General features: G+C 43.7%; 1 protein-coding gene across 1 annotated transcript in view; it reads left to right on the top strand.

Annotated features, from left to right (window-relative positions):
* The window catches only part of boc (BOC cell adhesion associated, oncogene regulated), a 113962-nt gene that overhangs the window by 27980 nt on the left and 69651 nt on the right, over positions 1 to 16331 (top strand). Inside the window, exon 2 of the mRNA XM_045702660.1 lies at positions 9683 to 9808. Coding sequence (XP_045558616.1) covers positions 9700 to 9808 — 109 coding nt within the window. The 5' untranslated portion in view covers positions 9683 to 9699. The remainder of the gene's footprint in view (positions 1 to 9682; positions 9809 to 16331) is intronic.

Here is a 16331-nt window from a genome sequence, read left to right as displayed (position 1 = left end):
GTCTCTGTGTCTCTCTGTGTCTCTGTCCTAAATCAGAGGAGCTGTCTCCGTGTCTCTGTCCTAAATCAGAGGAGCTGTCTCTGTGTCTCTGTTCTAATTCAGAGGAGCTGTCTCTGTGTCTCTGTGTCTCTGTGTCTCTGTGTCTCTGGTCTAATTCAGAGGAGCTGTCTCTGTGTCTCTGTGTCTCTGTGTCTCTGTGTCTCTGGTCTAATTCAGAGGAGCTGTCTCTGTGTCTCTGTGTCTCTGTGTCTCTGTGTCTCTGTGTCTCTGGTCTAATTCAGAGGAGCTGTCTCTGTGTCTCTGTGTCTCTGTGTCTCTGTGTCTCTGGTCTAATTCAGAGGAGCTGTCTCTGTGTCTCTGTGTCTCTGTGTCTCTGTTCTAATTCAGAGGAGCTGTCTCTGTGTCTCTGTGTCTCTGTGTCTCTGTGTCTCTGTGTCTCTGTGTCTCTGTGTCTCTGTTCTAATTCAGAGGAGCTGTCTCTGTGTCTCTGTGTCTCTGTGTCTCTGTGTCTCTGTGTCTCTGTGTCTCTGTGTCTCTGTTCTAATTCAGAGGAGCTGTCTCTGTGTCTCTGTGTCTCTGTGTCTCTGTGTCTCTGTGTCTCTGTGTCTCTGTGTCTCTGTGTCTCTGTTCTAATTCAGAGGAGCTGTCTCTGTGTCTCTGTGTCTCTGTGTCTCTGTGTCTCTGTGTCTCTGTGTCTCTGTGTCTCTGTTCTAATTCAGAGGAGCTGTCTCTGTGTCTCTGTGTCTCTGTGTCTCTGTGTCTCTGTTCTAAATCAACCGCCATCTGCTCTATGATGTGATGGAGAGAGAGAGAGAGAAAGGGAGAGAGAGAGGGAGAGGGAGGGGAGGAAAGAATAGAAGGATGGATTAGTATCTCTCTCCCCCTTTCTCTCTCTCTCTCCGTCTCTTTCTGTCTCTGCTGGAATGGAGTGATGGAAAAAGTTGTGTTGAGGCCAGCTTGTCATCATGAGGCAGGGCATCTGTTCAGCAAATCCAGTCTGATGAATGGATCTAGAAGAGACAGAGCCAGAGATGAGGCTGCGTTTAGGGAGGCTTGACGTGGGAGAGGTTCTCATGAAATAACAAGAGTGTTTGTAAAGCCATGATAAAGCATGTGAAACACGTGTGTGTGTGTGTGTGTGTGTGTGTGTGTGTGTGTGTGTGTGTGTGTGTGTGTGTGTGTGTGTGTGTGTGTGTAGAAGTTTGTTAGTAACAAGTGTTAGTTTCGTTAGTCTGTTGTGGACATGTTGCTGTGTGTGTGTGTGTCTTTCTACTTCCTATTTTGCCTGTGTGTTGTTGAGGATTCGTATCTCTCCCATTGGGACCACAGGTGGTTGGTTCACTAGATGAGACAGGGGTGTCTCTCTTTCCTTCCCGTGTGTGTGTGTACGCGTGTGTGTGTATACGCGTGTGTGTGTATGCGTGTGCGTGTGTGTATGCGTGTGTGTGTATGCGTGTGCATGTGTGTACGCGTGTGTGTGTGCGTATGCGTGTATGCGTGTGTGTGTGTGTGCGGCAGCTGCACTTCTCTCCTGAAGTCCACAGTCTTAGCCGTGTGGTGGCCCTTCTAGGTTAGTGGTAACAGTGGTTAGTAGTAACAGTGATTAGTGGTAACAGTGGTTAGTTCTAGGTTAGTGATAACAGTGGTTAGTTCTAGGTTAGTGGTAACAGTGGTTAGTTCTAGGTTAGTGATAACAGTGGTTAGTTCTAGGTTAGTAGTAACAGTGGTTAGTTCTAGGTTAGTAGTAACAGTGGTTAGTGGTAACAGTGGTTAGTTCTAGGTTAGTGGTAACAGTGGTTAGTTCTAGGTTAGTGGTAACAGTGGTTAGTTCTAGGTTAGTAGTAACAGTGGTTAGTTCTAGGTTAGTAGTAACAGTGGTTAGTGGTAACAGTGGTTAGTTCTAGGTTAGTGGTAACAGTGGTTAGTTCTAGGTTAGTAGAAACAGTGGTTAGTTCTAGGTTAGTAGTAACAGTGGTTAGTTCTAGGTTAGTAGTAACAGTGGTTAGTAGTAACAGTGGTTAGTAGTAACAGTGATTAGTGGTAACAGTGGTTAGTTCTAGGTTAGTGATAACAGTGGTTAGTTCTAGGTTAGTGGTAACAGTGGTTAGTTCTAGGTTAGTGATAACAGTGGTTAGTTCTAGGTTAGTAGTAACAGTGGTTAGTTCTAGGTTAGTAGTAACAGTGGTTAGTTCTAGGTTAGTGATAACAGTGGTTAGTTCTAGGTTAGTGGTAACAGTGGTTAGTTCTAGGTTAGTGGTAACAGTGGTTAGTTCTAGGTTAGTGGTAACAGTGGTTAGTTCTAGGTTAGTAGTAACAGTGGTTAGTTCTAGGTTAGTAGTAACAGTGGTTAGTTCTAGGTTAGTGGTAACAGTGGTTAGTTCTAGGTTAGTAGTAACAGTGGTTAGTGGTAACAGTGGTTAGTTCTAGGTTAGTGGTAACAGTGGTTAGTTCTAGGTTAGTGATAACAGTGGTTAGTTCTAGGTTAGTGGTAACAGTGGTTAGTTCTAGGTTAGTAGAAACAGTGGTTAGTTCTAGGTTAGTAGTAACAGTGGTTAGTTCTAGGTTAGTAGTAACAGTGGTTAGTAGTAACAGTGGTTAGTAGTAACAGTGGTTAGTGGTAACAGTGGTTAGTTCTAGGTTAGTAGTAACAGTGGTTAGTTCTAGGTTAGTGGTAACAGTGGTTAGTTCTAGGTTAGTGGTAACAGTGGTTTGTTCTAGGTTAGTGGTAAAAGTGGTTTGTTCTAGGTTAGTAGTAACAGTGGTTAGTTCTAGGTTAGTAGTAACAGTGGTTAGTGGTAACAGTGGTTAGTTCTAGGTTAGTGGTAACAGTGGTTAGTTCTAGGTTAGTGATAACAGTGGTTAGTTCTAGGTTAGTGGTAACAGTGGTTAGTTCTAGGTTAGTAGTAACAGTGGTTAGTTCTAGGTTAGTAGTAACAGTGGTTAGTTCTAGGTTAGTGGTAACAGTGGTTAGTTCTAGGTTAGTGGTAACAGTGGTTAGTTCTAGGTTAGTAGTAACAGTGGTTAGTGGTAACAGTGGTTAGTTCTAGGTTAGTGGTAACAGTGGTTAGTTCTAGGTTAGTGATAACAGTGGTTAGTTCTAGGTTAGTGGTAACAGTGGTTAGTTCTAGGTTAGTAGAAACAGTGGTTAGTTCTAGGTTAGTAGTAACAGTGGTTAGTTCTAGGTTAGTAGTAACAGTGGTTAGTAGTAACAGTGGTTAGTGGTAACAGTGGTTAGTTCTAGGTTAGTAGTAACAGTGGTAAGTTCTAGGTTAGTGGTAACAGTGGTTAGTTCTAGGTTAGTGGTAACAGTGGTTAGTTCTAGGTTAGTGGTAACAGTGGTTTGTTCTAGGTTAGTAGTAACAGTGGTTAGTTCTAGGTTAGTGGTAACAGTGGTTAGTTCTAGGTTAGTGGTAACAGTGGTTAGTTCTAGGTTAGTAGTAACAGTGGTTAGTTCTAGGTTAGTGGTAACAGTGGTTAGTTCTAGGTTAGTGGTAACAGTGGTTAGTTCTAGGTTAGTAGTAACAGTGGTTAGTTCTAGGTTAGTGGTAACAGTGGTTAGTTCTAGGTTAGTGGTAACAGTGGTTAGTTCTAGGTTAGTGGTAACAGTGGTTAGTTCTAGGTTAGTGGTAACAGTGGTTAGTTCTAGGTTAGTGGTAACAGTGGTTAGTTCTAGGTTAGTGGTAACAGTATTTGGTTCTAGGTTAGTGGTAACAGTGGTTAGTTCTAGGTTAGTGGTAACAGTGGTTAGTTCTAGGTTAGTAGTAACAGTGGTTAGTAGTAACAGTGGTTAGTAGTAACAGTGATTAGTGGTAACAGTGGTTAGTTCTAGGTTAGTGGTAACAGTGGTTAGTTCTAGGTTAGTGGTAACAGTGGTTAGTTCTAGGTTAGTGGTAACAGTGGTTAGTTCTAGGTTAGTGGTAACAGTGGTTAGTTCTAGGTTAGTAGTAACAGTGGTTAGTTCTAGGTTAGTAGTAACAGTGGTTAGTAGTAACAGTGGTTAGTTCTAGGTTAGTGGTAACAGTGGTTAGTTCTAGGTTAGTAGTAACAGTGGTTAGTTCTAGGTTAGTAGTAACAGTGGTTAGTTCTAGGTTAGTAGTAACAGTGGTTAGTTCTAGGTTAGTAGTAAAGGTGGTTAGTGGTACCTAGAACCACTACTATTTTATCCCACTTTAATATTTTATCCCACTTTACTATTTATTCCACTATACTATTTTATCCCACTATTCTATTTATCCCACTTTACTATTTTATCCCACTTTACTATTTTATCCCACTTTACTATTTATCCCACTTTACTATTTTATCCCACTTTACTATTTTATCCCACTATTCTATTTATCCCACTTTACTATTTATCCCACTTTACTATTTTATCCCACTTTACTATTTCATCCCACTTTACTATTTTATCCCACTTTACTATTTCATCCCACTATTCTATTTATCCCACTTTACTATTTTATCCGACTTTACTATTTTATCCCACTATTCTATTTATCCCACTTTACTATTTTATCCCACTTTACTATTTTATCCAACTTTACTATTTTATCCCACTTTACTATTTTATCCCACTATTCTATTTATCCAACTTTACTATTTTATCCAACTTTACTATTTTATCTCACTATTCTATTTATCCCACTTTACTATTTTATCCCACTTTACTATTTTATCCCACTATTCTATTTATCCCACTTTACTATTTTATCCCACTTTAATATTTTATCCCACTATTCTATTTATCCCACTTTACTATTTTATCCAACTTTACTATTTTATCCCACTTTAATATTTTATCCCACTATTCTATTTATCCCACTTTACTATTTTATCCCACTTTACTATTTTATCCAACTTTACTATTTTATCCCACTTTAATATTTTATCCCACTTTACTATTTTATCCCACTTTACTATTTTATCCCACTATTCTATTTATCCCACTTTACTATTTTATCCCACTTTAATATTTTATCCCACTATTCTATTTATCCCACTTTACTATTTTATCCCACTTTACTATTTTATCCAACTTTACTATTTTATCCCACTTTAATATTTTATCCCACTATTCTATTTATCCCACTTTACTCTTTTATCCAACTTTACTATTTTATCCCACTATTCTATTTTATCCAACTATTCTATTTATCCCACTTTACTATTTTATCCCACTTTACTATTTTATCCCACTTTACTATTTATCCCACTTTACTATTTTATCCCACTATTCTATTTTATCCAACTATTCTATTTATCCCACTTTACTATTTTATCCCACTTTACTATTTTATCCCACTTTACTATTTTATCCCACTTTACTATTTCATCCCACTTTAATATTTTATCAGTTACTGTGCATCAGTCCATCAGTTACTGTGTAACCTAGCTATGTCCATCAGTTACTGTGTAGCCTAACTATGTCCATCAGTTACTGTGTAGCCTAACTATGTCCATCAGTTACTGTGTAACCTAACTATGTCCATCAGTTACTGTGTAACCTAACTATGTCCATCAGTTACTGTGTAACCTAACTATGTCCATCAGTTACTGTGTAACCTAGCTATGTCCATCAGTTACTGTGTAGCCTAGCTATGTCCATCAGTTACTGTGTAGCCTAACTATGTCCATCAGTTACTGTGTAACCTAACTATGTCCATCAGTTACTGTGTAACTTAACTATGTCCATCAGTTACTGTGTAGCCTAGCTATGTCCATCAATTACTGTGTAGCCTAACTATGTCCACCAGTTACTGTGTAACCTAGCTATGTCCATCAGTTACTGTGTAGCCTAGCTATGTCCATCAGTTACTGTGTAACCTAGCTATGTCCATCAGTTACTGTGTAACCTAACTATGTCCATCAGTTACTGTGTAACCTAGCTATGTCCATCAGTTACTGTGTAACCTAACTATGTCCATCAGTTACTGTGTAACCTAGCTATGTCCATCAGTTACTGTGTAACCTAACTATGTCCATCAGTTACTGTGTAGCCTAGCTATGTCCATCAGTTACTGTGTAACCTAGCTATGTCCATCAGTTACTGTGTAACCTAACTATGTCCATCAGTTACTGTGTAACCTAGCTATGTCCATCAGTTACTGTGTAACCTAACTATGTCCATCAGTTACTGTGTAACCTAGCTATGTCCATCAGTTACTGTGTAACCTAACTATGTCCATCAGTTACTGTGTAACCTAGCTATGTCCATCAGTTACTGTGTAGCCTAGCTATGTCCATCAATTACTGTGTAGCCTAACTATGTCCACCAGTTACTGTGTAACCTAACTATGTCCATCAGTTACTGTGTAACCTAGCTATGTCCATCAGTTACTGTGTAGCCTAACTATGTCCATCAGTTACTGTGTAACCTAACTATGTCCATCAGTTACTGTGTAACCTAACTATGTCCATCAGTTACTGTGTAACCTAACTATGTCCATCAGTTACTGTGTAACCTAACTATGTCCACCAGTTACTGTGTAACCTAACTATGTCCATCAGTTACTGTGTAACCTAACTATGTCCATCAGTTACTGTGTAACCTAACTATGTCCATCAGTTACTGTGTAGCCTAGCTATGTCCATCAGTTACTGTGTAACCTAACTATGTCCATCAGTTACTGTGTAACCTAACTATGTCCATCAGTTACTGTGTAACCTAACTATGTCCATCAGTTACTGTGTAACCTAGCTATGTCCATCAGTTACTGTGTAACCTAACTATGTCCACCAGTTACTGTGTAACCTAGCTATGTCCATCAGTTACTGTGTAATCTAGCTATGTCCATCAGTTACTGTGTAACCTAGCTATGTCCATCAGTTACTGTGTAACCTAACTATGTCCACCAGTTACTGTGTAACCTAGCTATGTCCATCAGTTACTGTGTAACCTAGCTATGTCCATGTGGTTATGGTATTAGTCTTAGTTAGCCACATCCAGTTTTAGTTGTCTAGCCCCTGGGTGTGCGTGCATGTGCTTTGTGTGTGTTTGGTAGGAAGCTCTTGATGTGTCCAGACTCAGTGTTAAAGTACATCTTCCAATATGTTCTAGACAGAGCTCATGTGATCCAGCCAGCCCATTTAGATCAAAGAGAGGAGAGAAATAAGTCCAGGGGGGTTCTGGGTGGAGAGAGAAGGGTAAGAGATAGGGAAAGAAGGCCAGGGGGGTTCTGGGTGGAGAGAGAAGGGTAAGAGATAGGGAAAGAAGTCCAGGGGGGTTCTGGGTGGAGAGAGAAGGGTAAGAGATAGGGAAAGAAGTCCAGGGGGGTTCTGGGTGGAGAGAGAAGGGTAAGAGATAGGGAAAGAAGTCCAGGGGGTTCTGGGTGGAGAGAGAAGGGTAAGAGATAGGGAAAGAAGTCCAGGGGGGTTCTGGGTGGAGAGAGAAGGGTAAGAGATAGGGAAAGAAGTCCAGGGGGGTTCTGGGTGGAGAGAGAAGGGTAAGAGATAGAGAAAGAAGTCCAGGGGGGTTCTGGGTGGAGAGAGAAGGGTAAGAGATAGGGAAAGAAGTCCAGGGGGTTCTGGGTGGAGAGAGAAGGGTAAGAGATAGGGAAAGAAGTCCAGGGGGGTTCTGGGTGGAGAGAGAAGGGTAAGAGATAGGGAAAGAAGTCCAGGGGGGTTCTGGGTGGAGAGAGAAGGGTAAGAGATAGGGAAAGAAGTCCAGGGGGGTTCTGGGTGGAGAGAGAAGGGTAAGAGATAGGGAAAGAAGTCCAGGGGGGTTCTGGGTGGAGAGAGAAGGGTAAGAGATAGGGAAAGAAGTCCAGGGGGGTTCTGGGTGGAGAGAGATGGGTAGGAGATAGGGAAAGAAGTCCAGGGGGGTTCTGGGTGGAGAGAGAAGGGTAAGAGATAGGGAAAGAAGGCCAGGGGGGTTCTGGGTGGAGAGAGATGGGTAAGAGATAGGGAAAGAAGGCCAGGGGGGTTCTGGGTGGAGAGAGAAGGGTAAGAGATAGGGAAAGAAGGCCAGGGGGGTTCTGGGTGGAGAGAGATGGGTAAGAGATAGGGAAAGAAGTCCAGGGGGGTTCTGGGTGGAGAGAGAAGGGTAAGAGATAGGGAAAGAAGGCCAGGGGGGTTCTGGGTGGAGAGAGAAGGGTAAGAGATAGGGAAAGAAGGCCAGGGGGTTCTGGGTGGAGAGAGAAGGGTAAGAGATAGGGAAAGAAGTCCAGGGGGGTTCTGGGTGGAGAGAGAAGGGTAAGAGATAGGGAAAGAAGGCCAGGGGGTTCTGGGTGGAGAGAGATGGGTAAGAGATAGGGAAAGAAGTCCAGGGGGGTTCTGGGTGGAGAGAGAAGGGTAAGAGATAGGGAAAGAAGGCCAGGGGGTTCTGGGTGGAGAGAGAAGGGTAAGAGATAGGGAAAGAAGTCCAGGGGGGTTCTGGGTGGAGAGAGAAGGGTAAGAGATAGGGAAAGAAGGCCAGGGGGGTTCTGGGTGGAGAGAGAAGGGTAAGAGATAGGGAAAGAAGTCCAGGGGGGTTCTGGGTGGAGAGAGATGGGTAGGAGATGTATTGACAATCAAAGAGTTGGTTTGTATATGAGAAAGGTTCCAACATTTAGTAATAGTGAACAACTATAGCAGATTTTTTGCTTAGAACCCTGTTTCCAACAACCACTCTCTCCTCTGTCCAGTGCATGTGTGTTTGCTACTCTTGTCTTTTTGGACGTTAGGATCTGTCACTAAAGCCTGAAGCTTCATCTCTCATTCCCCTGCAACGATAGAATCAGGGCTGTCGTGTGTGTGTTTGTGCGTGTCTGTGAGAGAGAGAGAGGGGAGGGGGAGAGAGAGATTTCCAGTCTGGGAGCTGTGTGGACCACCCTTCTCATCCTGACGGGAAGTTGTTAGTTTAACCTGACAGGGAAGAATTTGGGAAACTTGGCAGAGAGCCACGAGGGAGAGAGAAAAGCTCCCCGCTAGGCATTAACTGTTAATAGACTGACCATTACCGGACCCCCTCTCTCTTTTTCTCTTTTTCTCTTTTTCTCTCTCTCTCTCTCTCTCTCTCTCTCTCTCTCTCTCTCTCTCTCTCTCTCTCTCTCTCTCTCTCTCTCTCTCTCTCTCTCTCTCTCTCTCTCTCTCTCTCCCCTGCTCTCTTGCCTTATTTCTCCCTCTCTCATACACACAATCTACACAGGAATATTCATATGAGCTCATGTGCACGCACCCACCCACTGCTGCACTACTAGAATTTCCCCCTGCCCCCCCCCTCTCCTCCTTGTAGTCAGTTGTTCTTTGTACTGAGTGGTGAATACAGGCTCTGTGAATCCCCCTCCTCTCTCCTGACCTCTACCTGTATCTGTTTCACCTGAATGGGGGGAGAGTCGCAGAAGGATGAAGGGAGAGTCTGATGGTGCGGGAGGAAAGGGGGATGAAGATGGGGGCTGACGGAAAGAAAGGTTTTGTTTGTGTCTTGGCTGGAGTTGTGTTTCTGAGGGCGGGCCCCTGCTGTGACTGGGACCCTCACCTGGTCTCTACCTTTCAGTGCGGTGTTTGTATGTGTCTAAGTGTTTGTCCGCTGTGTGTGGAGGTTTGTTTATGACGTTGCCATGGGATTTGTCAGTGGTATGGTAGTTAGAGTGGTTGTTGGTTTAGTGACAGAATGTTTGTGGGAATGGGGGGATTCATATTGTTTGTTATGAGTGTTGTAAATCTGTGTATGACATTTGACCCTCACTCTCTCTCTCTCCATCAGGGGGTAGTGTATGGAAGATGTCTGGAACAGACTGGACTCCGTGGATGAAAAAGCGAAGGGCGAGAGTGCTGTGTGCTCTGGGTGCTATGCTACTGTGCTGCCTACAGGGCGGCGCCACTGTCACTGGTGAGTAGAGCGCTGGTCATGTCACTGGTGAGTAGAGCGCTGGTCATGTCACTGGTGAGTAGAGCGCTGGTCATGTCACTGGTGAGTAGAGCGCTGGTCATGTCACTGGTGAGTAGAGCGCTGGTCATGTCACTGGTGAGTAGAGCGCTGGTCATGTCACTGGTGAGTAGAGCGCTGGTCATGTCACTGGTGAGTAGAGCGCTGGTCATGTCACTGGTGAGTAGAGCGCTGGTCATGTCACTGGTGAGTAGAGCGCTGGTCATGTCACTGGTGAGTAGAGCGCTGGTCATGTCACTGGTGAGTAGAGCGCTGGTCATGTCACTGGTGAGTAGAGCGCTGGTCATGTCACTGGTGAGTAGAGCGCTGGTCATGTCACTGGTGAGTAGAGCGCTGGTCATGTCACTGGTGAGTAGAGCGCTGGTCATGTCACTGGTGAGTAGAGCGCTGGTCATGTCACTGCATCCCAACAGGGAACCAGGGATAGTCATAGAGGTACTAACATGTCTGAGACAACAGGGAACCAGGGATAGTCATAGAGGTACTAACATGTCTGAGACAACAGGGAACCAGGGATAGTCATAGAGATACTAACATGTCTGACAGGGAACCAGGGATAGTCATAGAGGTACTAACATGTCTGAGACAACAGGGAACCAGGGATAGTCATAGAGATACTAACATGTCTGAGACAACAGGGAACCAGGGATAGTCATAGAGATACTAACATGTCTGAGACAACAGGGAACCAGGGATAGTCATAGAGATACTAACATGTCTGAGACAACAGGGAACCAGGGATAGTCATAGAGATACTAACATGTCTGACAGGGAACCAGGGATAGTCATAGAGATACTAACATGTCTGAGACAACAGGGAACCAGGGATAGTCATAGAGGTACTAACATGTCTGACAGGGAACCAGGGATAGTCATAGAGATACTAACATGTCTGACAGTGAACCAGGGATAGTCATAGAGATACTAACATGTCTGAGACAACAGGGAACCAGGGATAGTCATAGAGATACTAACATGTCTGAGACAACAGGGAACCAGGGATAGTCATAGAGATACTAACATGTCTGACAGTGAACCAGGGATAGTCATAGAGATACTAACATGTCTGAGACAACAGGGAACCAGGGATAGTCATAGAGATACTAACATGTCTGAGACAACAGGGAACCAGGGATAGTCATAGAGATACTAACATGTCTGACAGTGAACCAGGGATAGTCATAGAGATACTAACATGTCTGAGACAACAGGGAACCAGGGATAGTCATAGAGATACTAACATGTCTGAGACAACAGGGAACCAGGGATAGTCATAGAGATAGTAACATGTCTGACAGTGAACCAGGCATAGTCATAGAGATACTAACATGTCTGAGACAACAGGGAACCAGGGATAGTCATAGAGATACTAACATGTCTGAGACAACAGGGAACCAGGGATAGTCATAGAGGTACTAACATGTCTGACAGGGAACCAGGGATAGTCATAGAGATACTAACATGTCTGAGACAACAGGGAACCAGGGATAGTCATAGAGATACTAACATGTCTGACAGGGAACCAGGGATAGTCATAGAGGTACTAACATGTCTGACAGGGAACCAGGGATAGTCATAGAGATACTAACATGTCTGAGACAACAGGGAACCAGGGATAGTCATAGAGATACTAACATGTCTGACAGGGAACCAGGGATAGTGATAGAGATACTAACATGTCTGAGACAACAGGGAACCAGGGATAGTCATAGAGATACTAACATGTCTGACAGGGAACCAGGGATAGTCATAGAGATGCTAACATGTCTGACAGGGAACCAGGGATAGTCATAGAGATACTAACATGTCTGACAGGGAACCAGGGATAGTCATAGAGGTACTAACATGTCTGAGACAACAGTGAACCAGGGATAGTCATAGAGATACTAACATGTCTGAGACAACAGGGAACCAGGGATAGTCATAGAGGTACTAACATGTCTGAGACAACAGGGAACCAGGGATAGTCATAGAGATACTAACATGTCTGAGACAACAGGGAACCAGGGATAGTCATAGAGATACTAACATGTCTGACAGGGAACCAGGGATAGTCATAGAGATACTAACATGTCTGAGACAACAGGGAACCAGGGATAGTCATAGAGATACTAACATGTCTGACAGGGAACCAGGGATAGTCATAGAGATACTAACATGTCTGAGACAACAGGGAACCAGGGATAGTCATAGAGATACTAACATGTCTGACAGGGAACCAGGGATAGTCATAGAGATACTAACATGTCTGACAGGGAACCAGGGATAGTCATAGAGGTACTAACATGTCTGACAGGGAACCAGGGATAGTCATAGAGATACTAACATGTCTGAGACAACAGGGAACCAGGGATAGTCATAGAGATACTAACATGTCTGAGACAACAGGGAACCAGGGATAGTCATAGAGGTACTAACATGTCTGAGACAACAGGGAACCAGGGATAGTCATAGAGATACTAACATGTCTGAGACAACAGGGAACCAGGGATAGTCATAGAGATACTAACATGTCTGACAGGGAACCAGGGATAGTCATAGAGATACTAACATGTCTGAGACAACAGGGAACCAGGGATAGTCATAGAGATACTAACATGTCTGAGACAACAGGGAACCAGGGATAGTCATAGAGGTACTAACAATTCTGAGACAACAGGGAACCAGGGATAGTCATAGAGATACTAACATGTCTGACAGGGAACCAGGGATAGTCATAGAGGTACTAACATGTCTGACAGGGAACCAGGGATAGTCATAGAGATACTAACATGTCTGAGACAACAGGGAACCAGGGATAGTCATAGAGATACTAACATGTCTGACAGGGAACCAGGGATAGTCATAGAGGTACTAACATGTCTGAGACAACAGGGAACCAGGGATAGTCATAGAGATACTAACATGTCTGAGACAACAGGGAACCAGGGATAGTCATAGAGATACTAACATGTCTGAGACAACAGGGAACCAGGGATAGTCATAGAGATACTAACATGTCTGAGACAACAGGGAACCAGGGATAGTCATAGAGATACTAACATGTCTGACAGGGAACCAGGGATAGTCATAGAGATACTAACATGTCTGAGACAACAGGGAACCAGGGATAGTCATAGAGGTACTAACATGTCTGACAGGGAACCAGGGATAGTCATAGAGATACTAACATGTCTGACAGTGAACCAGGGATAGTCATAGAGATACTAACATGTCTGAGACAACAGGGAACCAGGGATAGTCATAGAGATACTAACATGTCTGAGACAACAGGGAACCAGGGATAGTCATAGAGATACTAACATGTCTGAGACAACAGGGAACCAGGGATAGTCATAGAGATAGTAACATGTCTGACAGTGAACCAGGGATAGTCATAGAGATACTAACATGTCTGAGACAACAGGGAACCAGGGATAGTCATAGAGATACTAACATGTCTGAGACAACAGGGAACCAGGGATAGTCATAGAGGTACTAACATGTCTGACAGGGAACCAGGGATAGTCATAGAGATACTAACATGTCTGAGACAACAGGGAACCAGGGATAGTCATAGAGATACTAACATGTCTGACAGGGAACCAGGGATAGTCATAGAGGTACTAACATGTCTGACAGGGAACCAGGGATAGTCATAGAGATACTAACATGTCTGAGACAACAGGGAACCAGGGATAGTCATAGAGATACTAACATGTCTGACAGGGAACCAGGGATAGTGATAGAGATACTAACATGTCTGAGACAACAGGGAACCAGGGATAGTCATAGAGATACTAACATGTCTGACAGGGAACCAGGGATAGTCATAGAGATGCTAACATGTCTGACAGGGAACCAGGGATAGTCATAGAGATACTAACATGTCTGACAGGGAACCAGGGATAGTCATAGAGGTACTAACATGTCTGAGACAACAGGGAACCAGGGATAGTCATAGAGATACTAACATGTCTGAGACAACAGGGAACCAGGGATAGTCATAGAGGTACTAACATGTCTGAGACAACAGGGAACCAGGGATAGTCATAGAGATACTAACATGTCTGAGACAACAGGGAACCAGGGATAGTCATAGAGATACTAACATGTCTGACAGGGAACCAGGGATAGTCATAGAGATACTAACATGTCTGAGACAACAGGGAACCAGGGATAGTCATAGAGGTACTAACATGTCTGACAGTGAACCAGGGATAGTCATAGAGATACTAACATGTCTGAGACAACAGGGAACCAGGGATAGTCATAGAGATACTAACATGTCTGACAGGGAACCAGGGATAGTCATAGAGATACTAACATGTCTGAGACAACAGGGAACCAGGGATAGTCATAGAGATACTAACATGTCTGACAGGGAACCAGGGATAGTCATAGAGATACTAACATGTCTGAGACAACAGGGAACCAGGGATAGTCATAGAGATACTAACATGTCTGAGACAACAGGGAACCAGGGATAGTCATAGAGGTACTAACAATTCTGAGACAACAGGGAACCAGGGATAGTCATAGAGATACTAACATGTCTGACAGGGAACCAGGGATAGTCATAGAGGTACTAACATGTCTGACAGGGAACCAGGGATAGTCATAGAGATACTAACATGTCTGAGACAACAGGGAACCAGGGATAGTCATAGAGATACTAACATGTCTGACAGGGAACCAGGGATAGTCATAGAGGTACTAACATGTCTGAGACAACAGGGAACCAGGGATAGTCATAGAGATACTAACATGTCTGAGACAACAGGGAACCAGGGATAGTCATAGAGATACTAACATGTCTGACAGGGAACCAGGGATAGTCATAGAGGTACTAACATGTCTGAGACAACAGGGAACCAGGGATAGTCATAGAGATACTAACATGTCTGAGACAACAGGGAACCAGGGATAGTCATAGAGATACTAACATGTCTGAGACAACAGGGAACCAGGGATAGTCATAGAGATACTAACATGTCTGAGACAACAGGGAACCAGGGATAGTCATAGAGATACTAACATGTCTGACAGGGAACCAGGGATAGTCATAGAGATACTAACATGTCTGAGACAACAGGGAACCAGGGATAGTCATAGAGATACTAACATGTCTGAGACAACAGGGAACCAGGGATAGTCATAGAGATACTAACATGTCTGAGACAACAGGGAACCAGGGATAGTCATAGAGATAGTAACATGTCTGACAGTGAACCAGGGATAGTCATAGAGATACTAACATGTCTGAGACAACAGGGAACCAGGGATAGTCATAGAGATACTAACATGTCTGAGACAACAGGGAACCAGGGATAGTCATAGAGGTACTAACATGTCTGACAGGGAACCAGGGATAGTCATAGAGATACTAACATGTCTGAGACAACAGGGAACCAGGGATAGTCATAGAGATACTAACATGTCTGACAGGGAACCAGGGATAGTCATAGAGGTACTAACATGTCTGACAGGGAACCAGGGATAGTCATAGAGATACTAACATGTCTGAGACAACAGGGAACCAGGGATAGTCATAGAGATACTAACATGTCTGACAGGGAACCAGGGATAGTGATAGAGATACTAACATGTCTGAGACAACAGGGAACCAGGGATAGTCATAGAGATACTAACATGTCTGACAGGGAACCAGGGATAGTCATAGAGATGCTAACATGTCTGACAGGGAACCAGGGATAGTCATAGAGATACTAACATGTCTGACAGGGAACCAGGGATAGTCATAGAGGTACTAACATGTCTGAGACAACAGTGAACCAGGGATAGTCATAGAGATACTAACATGTCTGAGACAACAGGGAACCAGGGATAGTCATAGAGGTACTAACATGTCTGAGACAACAGGGAACCAGGGATAGTCATAGAGATACTAACATGTCTGAGACAACAGGGAACCAGGGATAGTCATAGAGATACTAACATGTCTGACAGGGAACCAGGGATAGTCATAGAGATACTAACATGTCTGAGACAACAGGGAACCAGGGATAGTCATAGAGGTACTAACATGTCTGACAGTGAACCAGGGATAGTCATAGAGATACTAACATGTCTGAGACAACAGGGAACCAGGGATAGTCATAGAGATACTAACATGTCTGGACAGGGAACCAGGGATAGTCATAGAGATACTAACATGTCTGAGACAACAGGGAACCAGGGATAGTCATAGAGATACTAACATGTCTGACAGGGAACCAGGGATAGTCATAGAGATACTAACATGTCTGAGACAACAGGGAACCAGGGATAGTCATAGAGATACTAACATGTCTGAGACAACAGGGAACCAGGGATAGTCATAGAGGTACTAACAATTCTGAGACAACAGGGAACCAGGGATAGTCATAGAGATACTAACATGTCTGACAGGGAACCAGGGATAGTCATAGAGGTACTAACATGTCTGAGACAACAGGGAACCAGGGATAGTCATAGAGATACTAAC

This window comes from Salmo salar, chromosome ssa19, assembly GCF_905237065.1.
Source record: "Salmo salar chromosome ssa19, Ssal_v3.1, whole genome shotgun sequence".
Lineage (NCBI taxonomy): Eukaryota > Metazoa > Chordata > Actinopteri > Salmoniformes > Salmonidae > Salmo > Salmo salar.
Note: the sequence above shows the minus strand (reverse complement) of the source record. Positions and strands in the feature narration are given on the sequence as shown.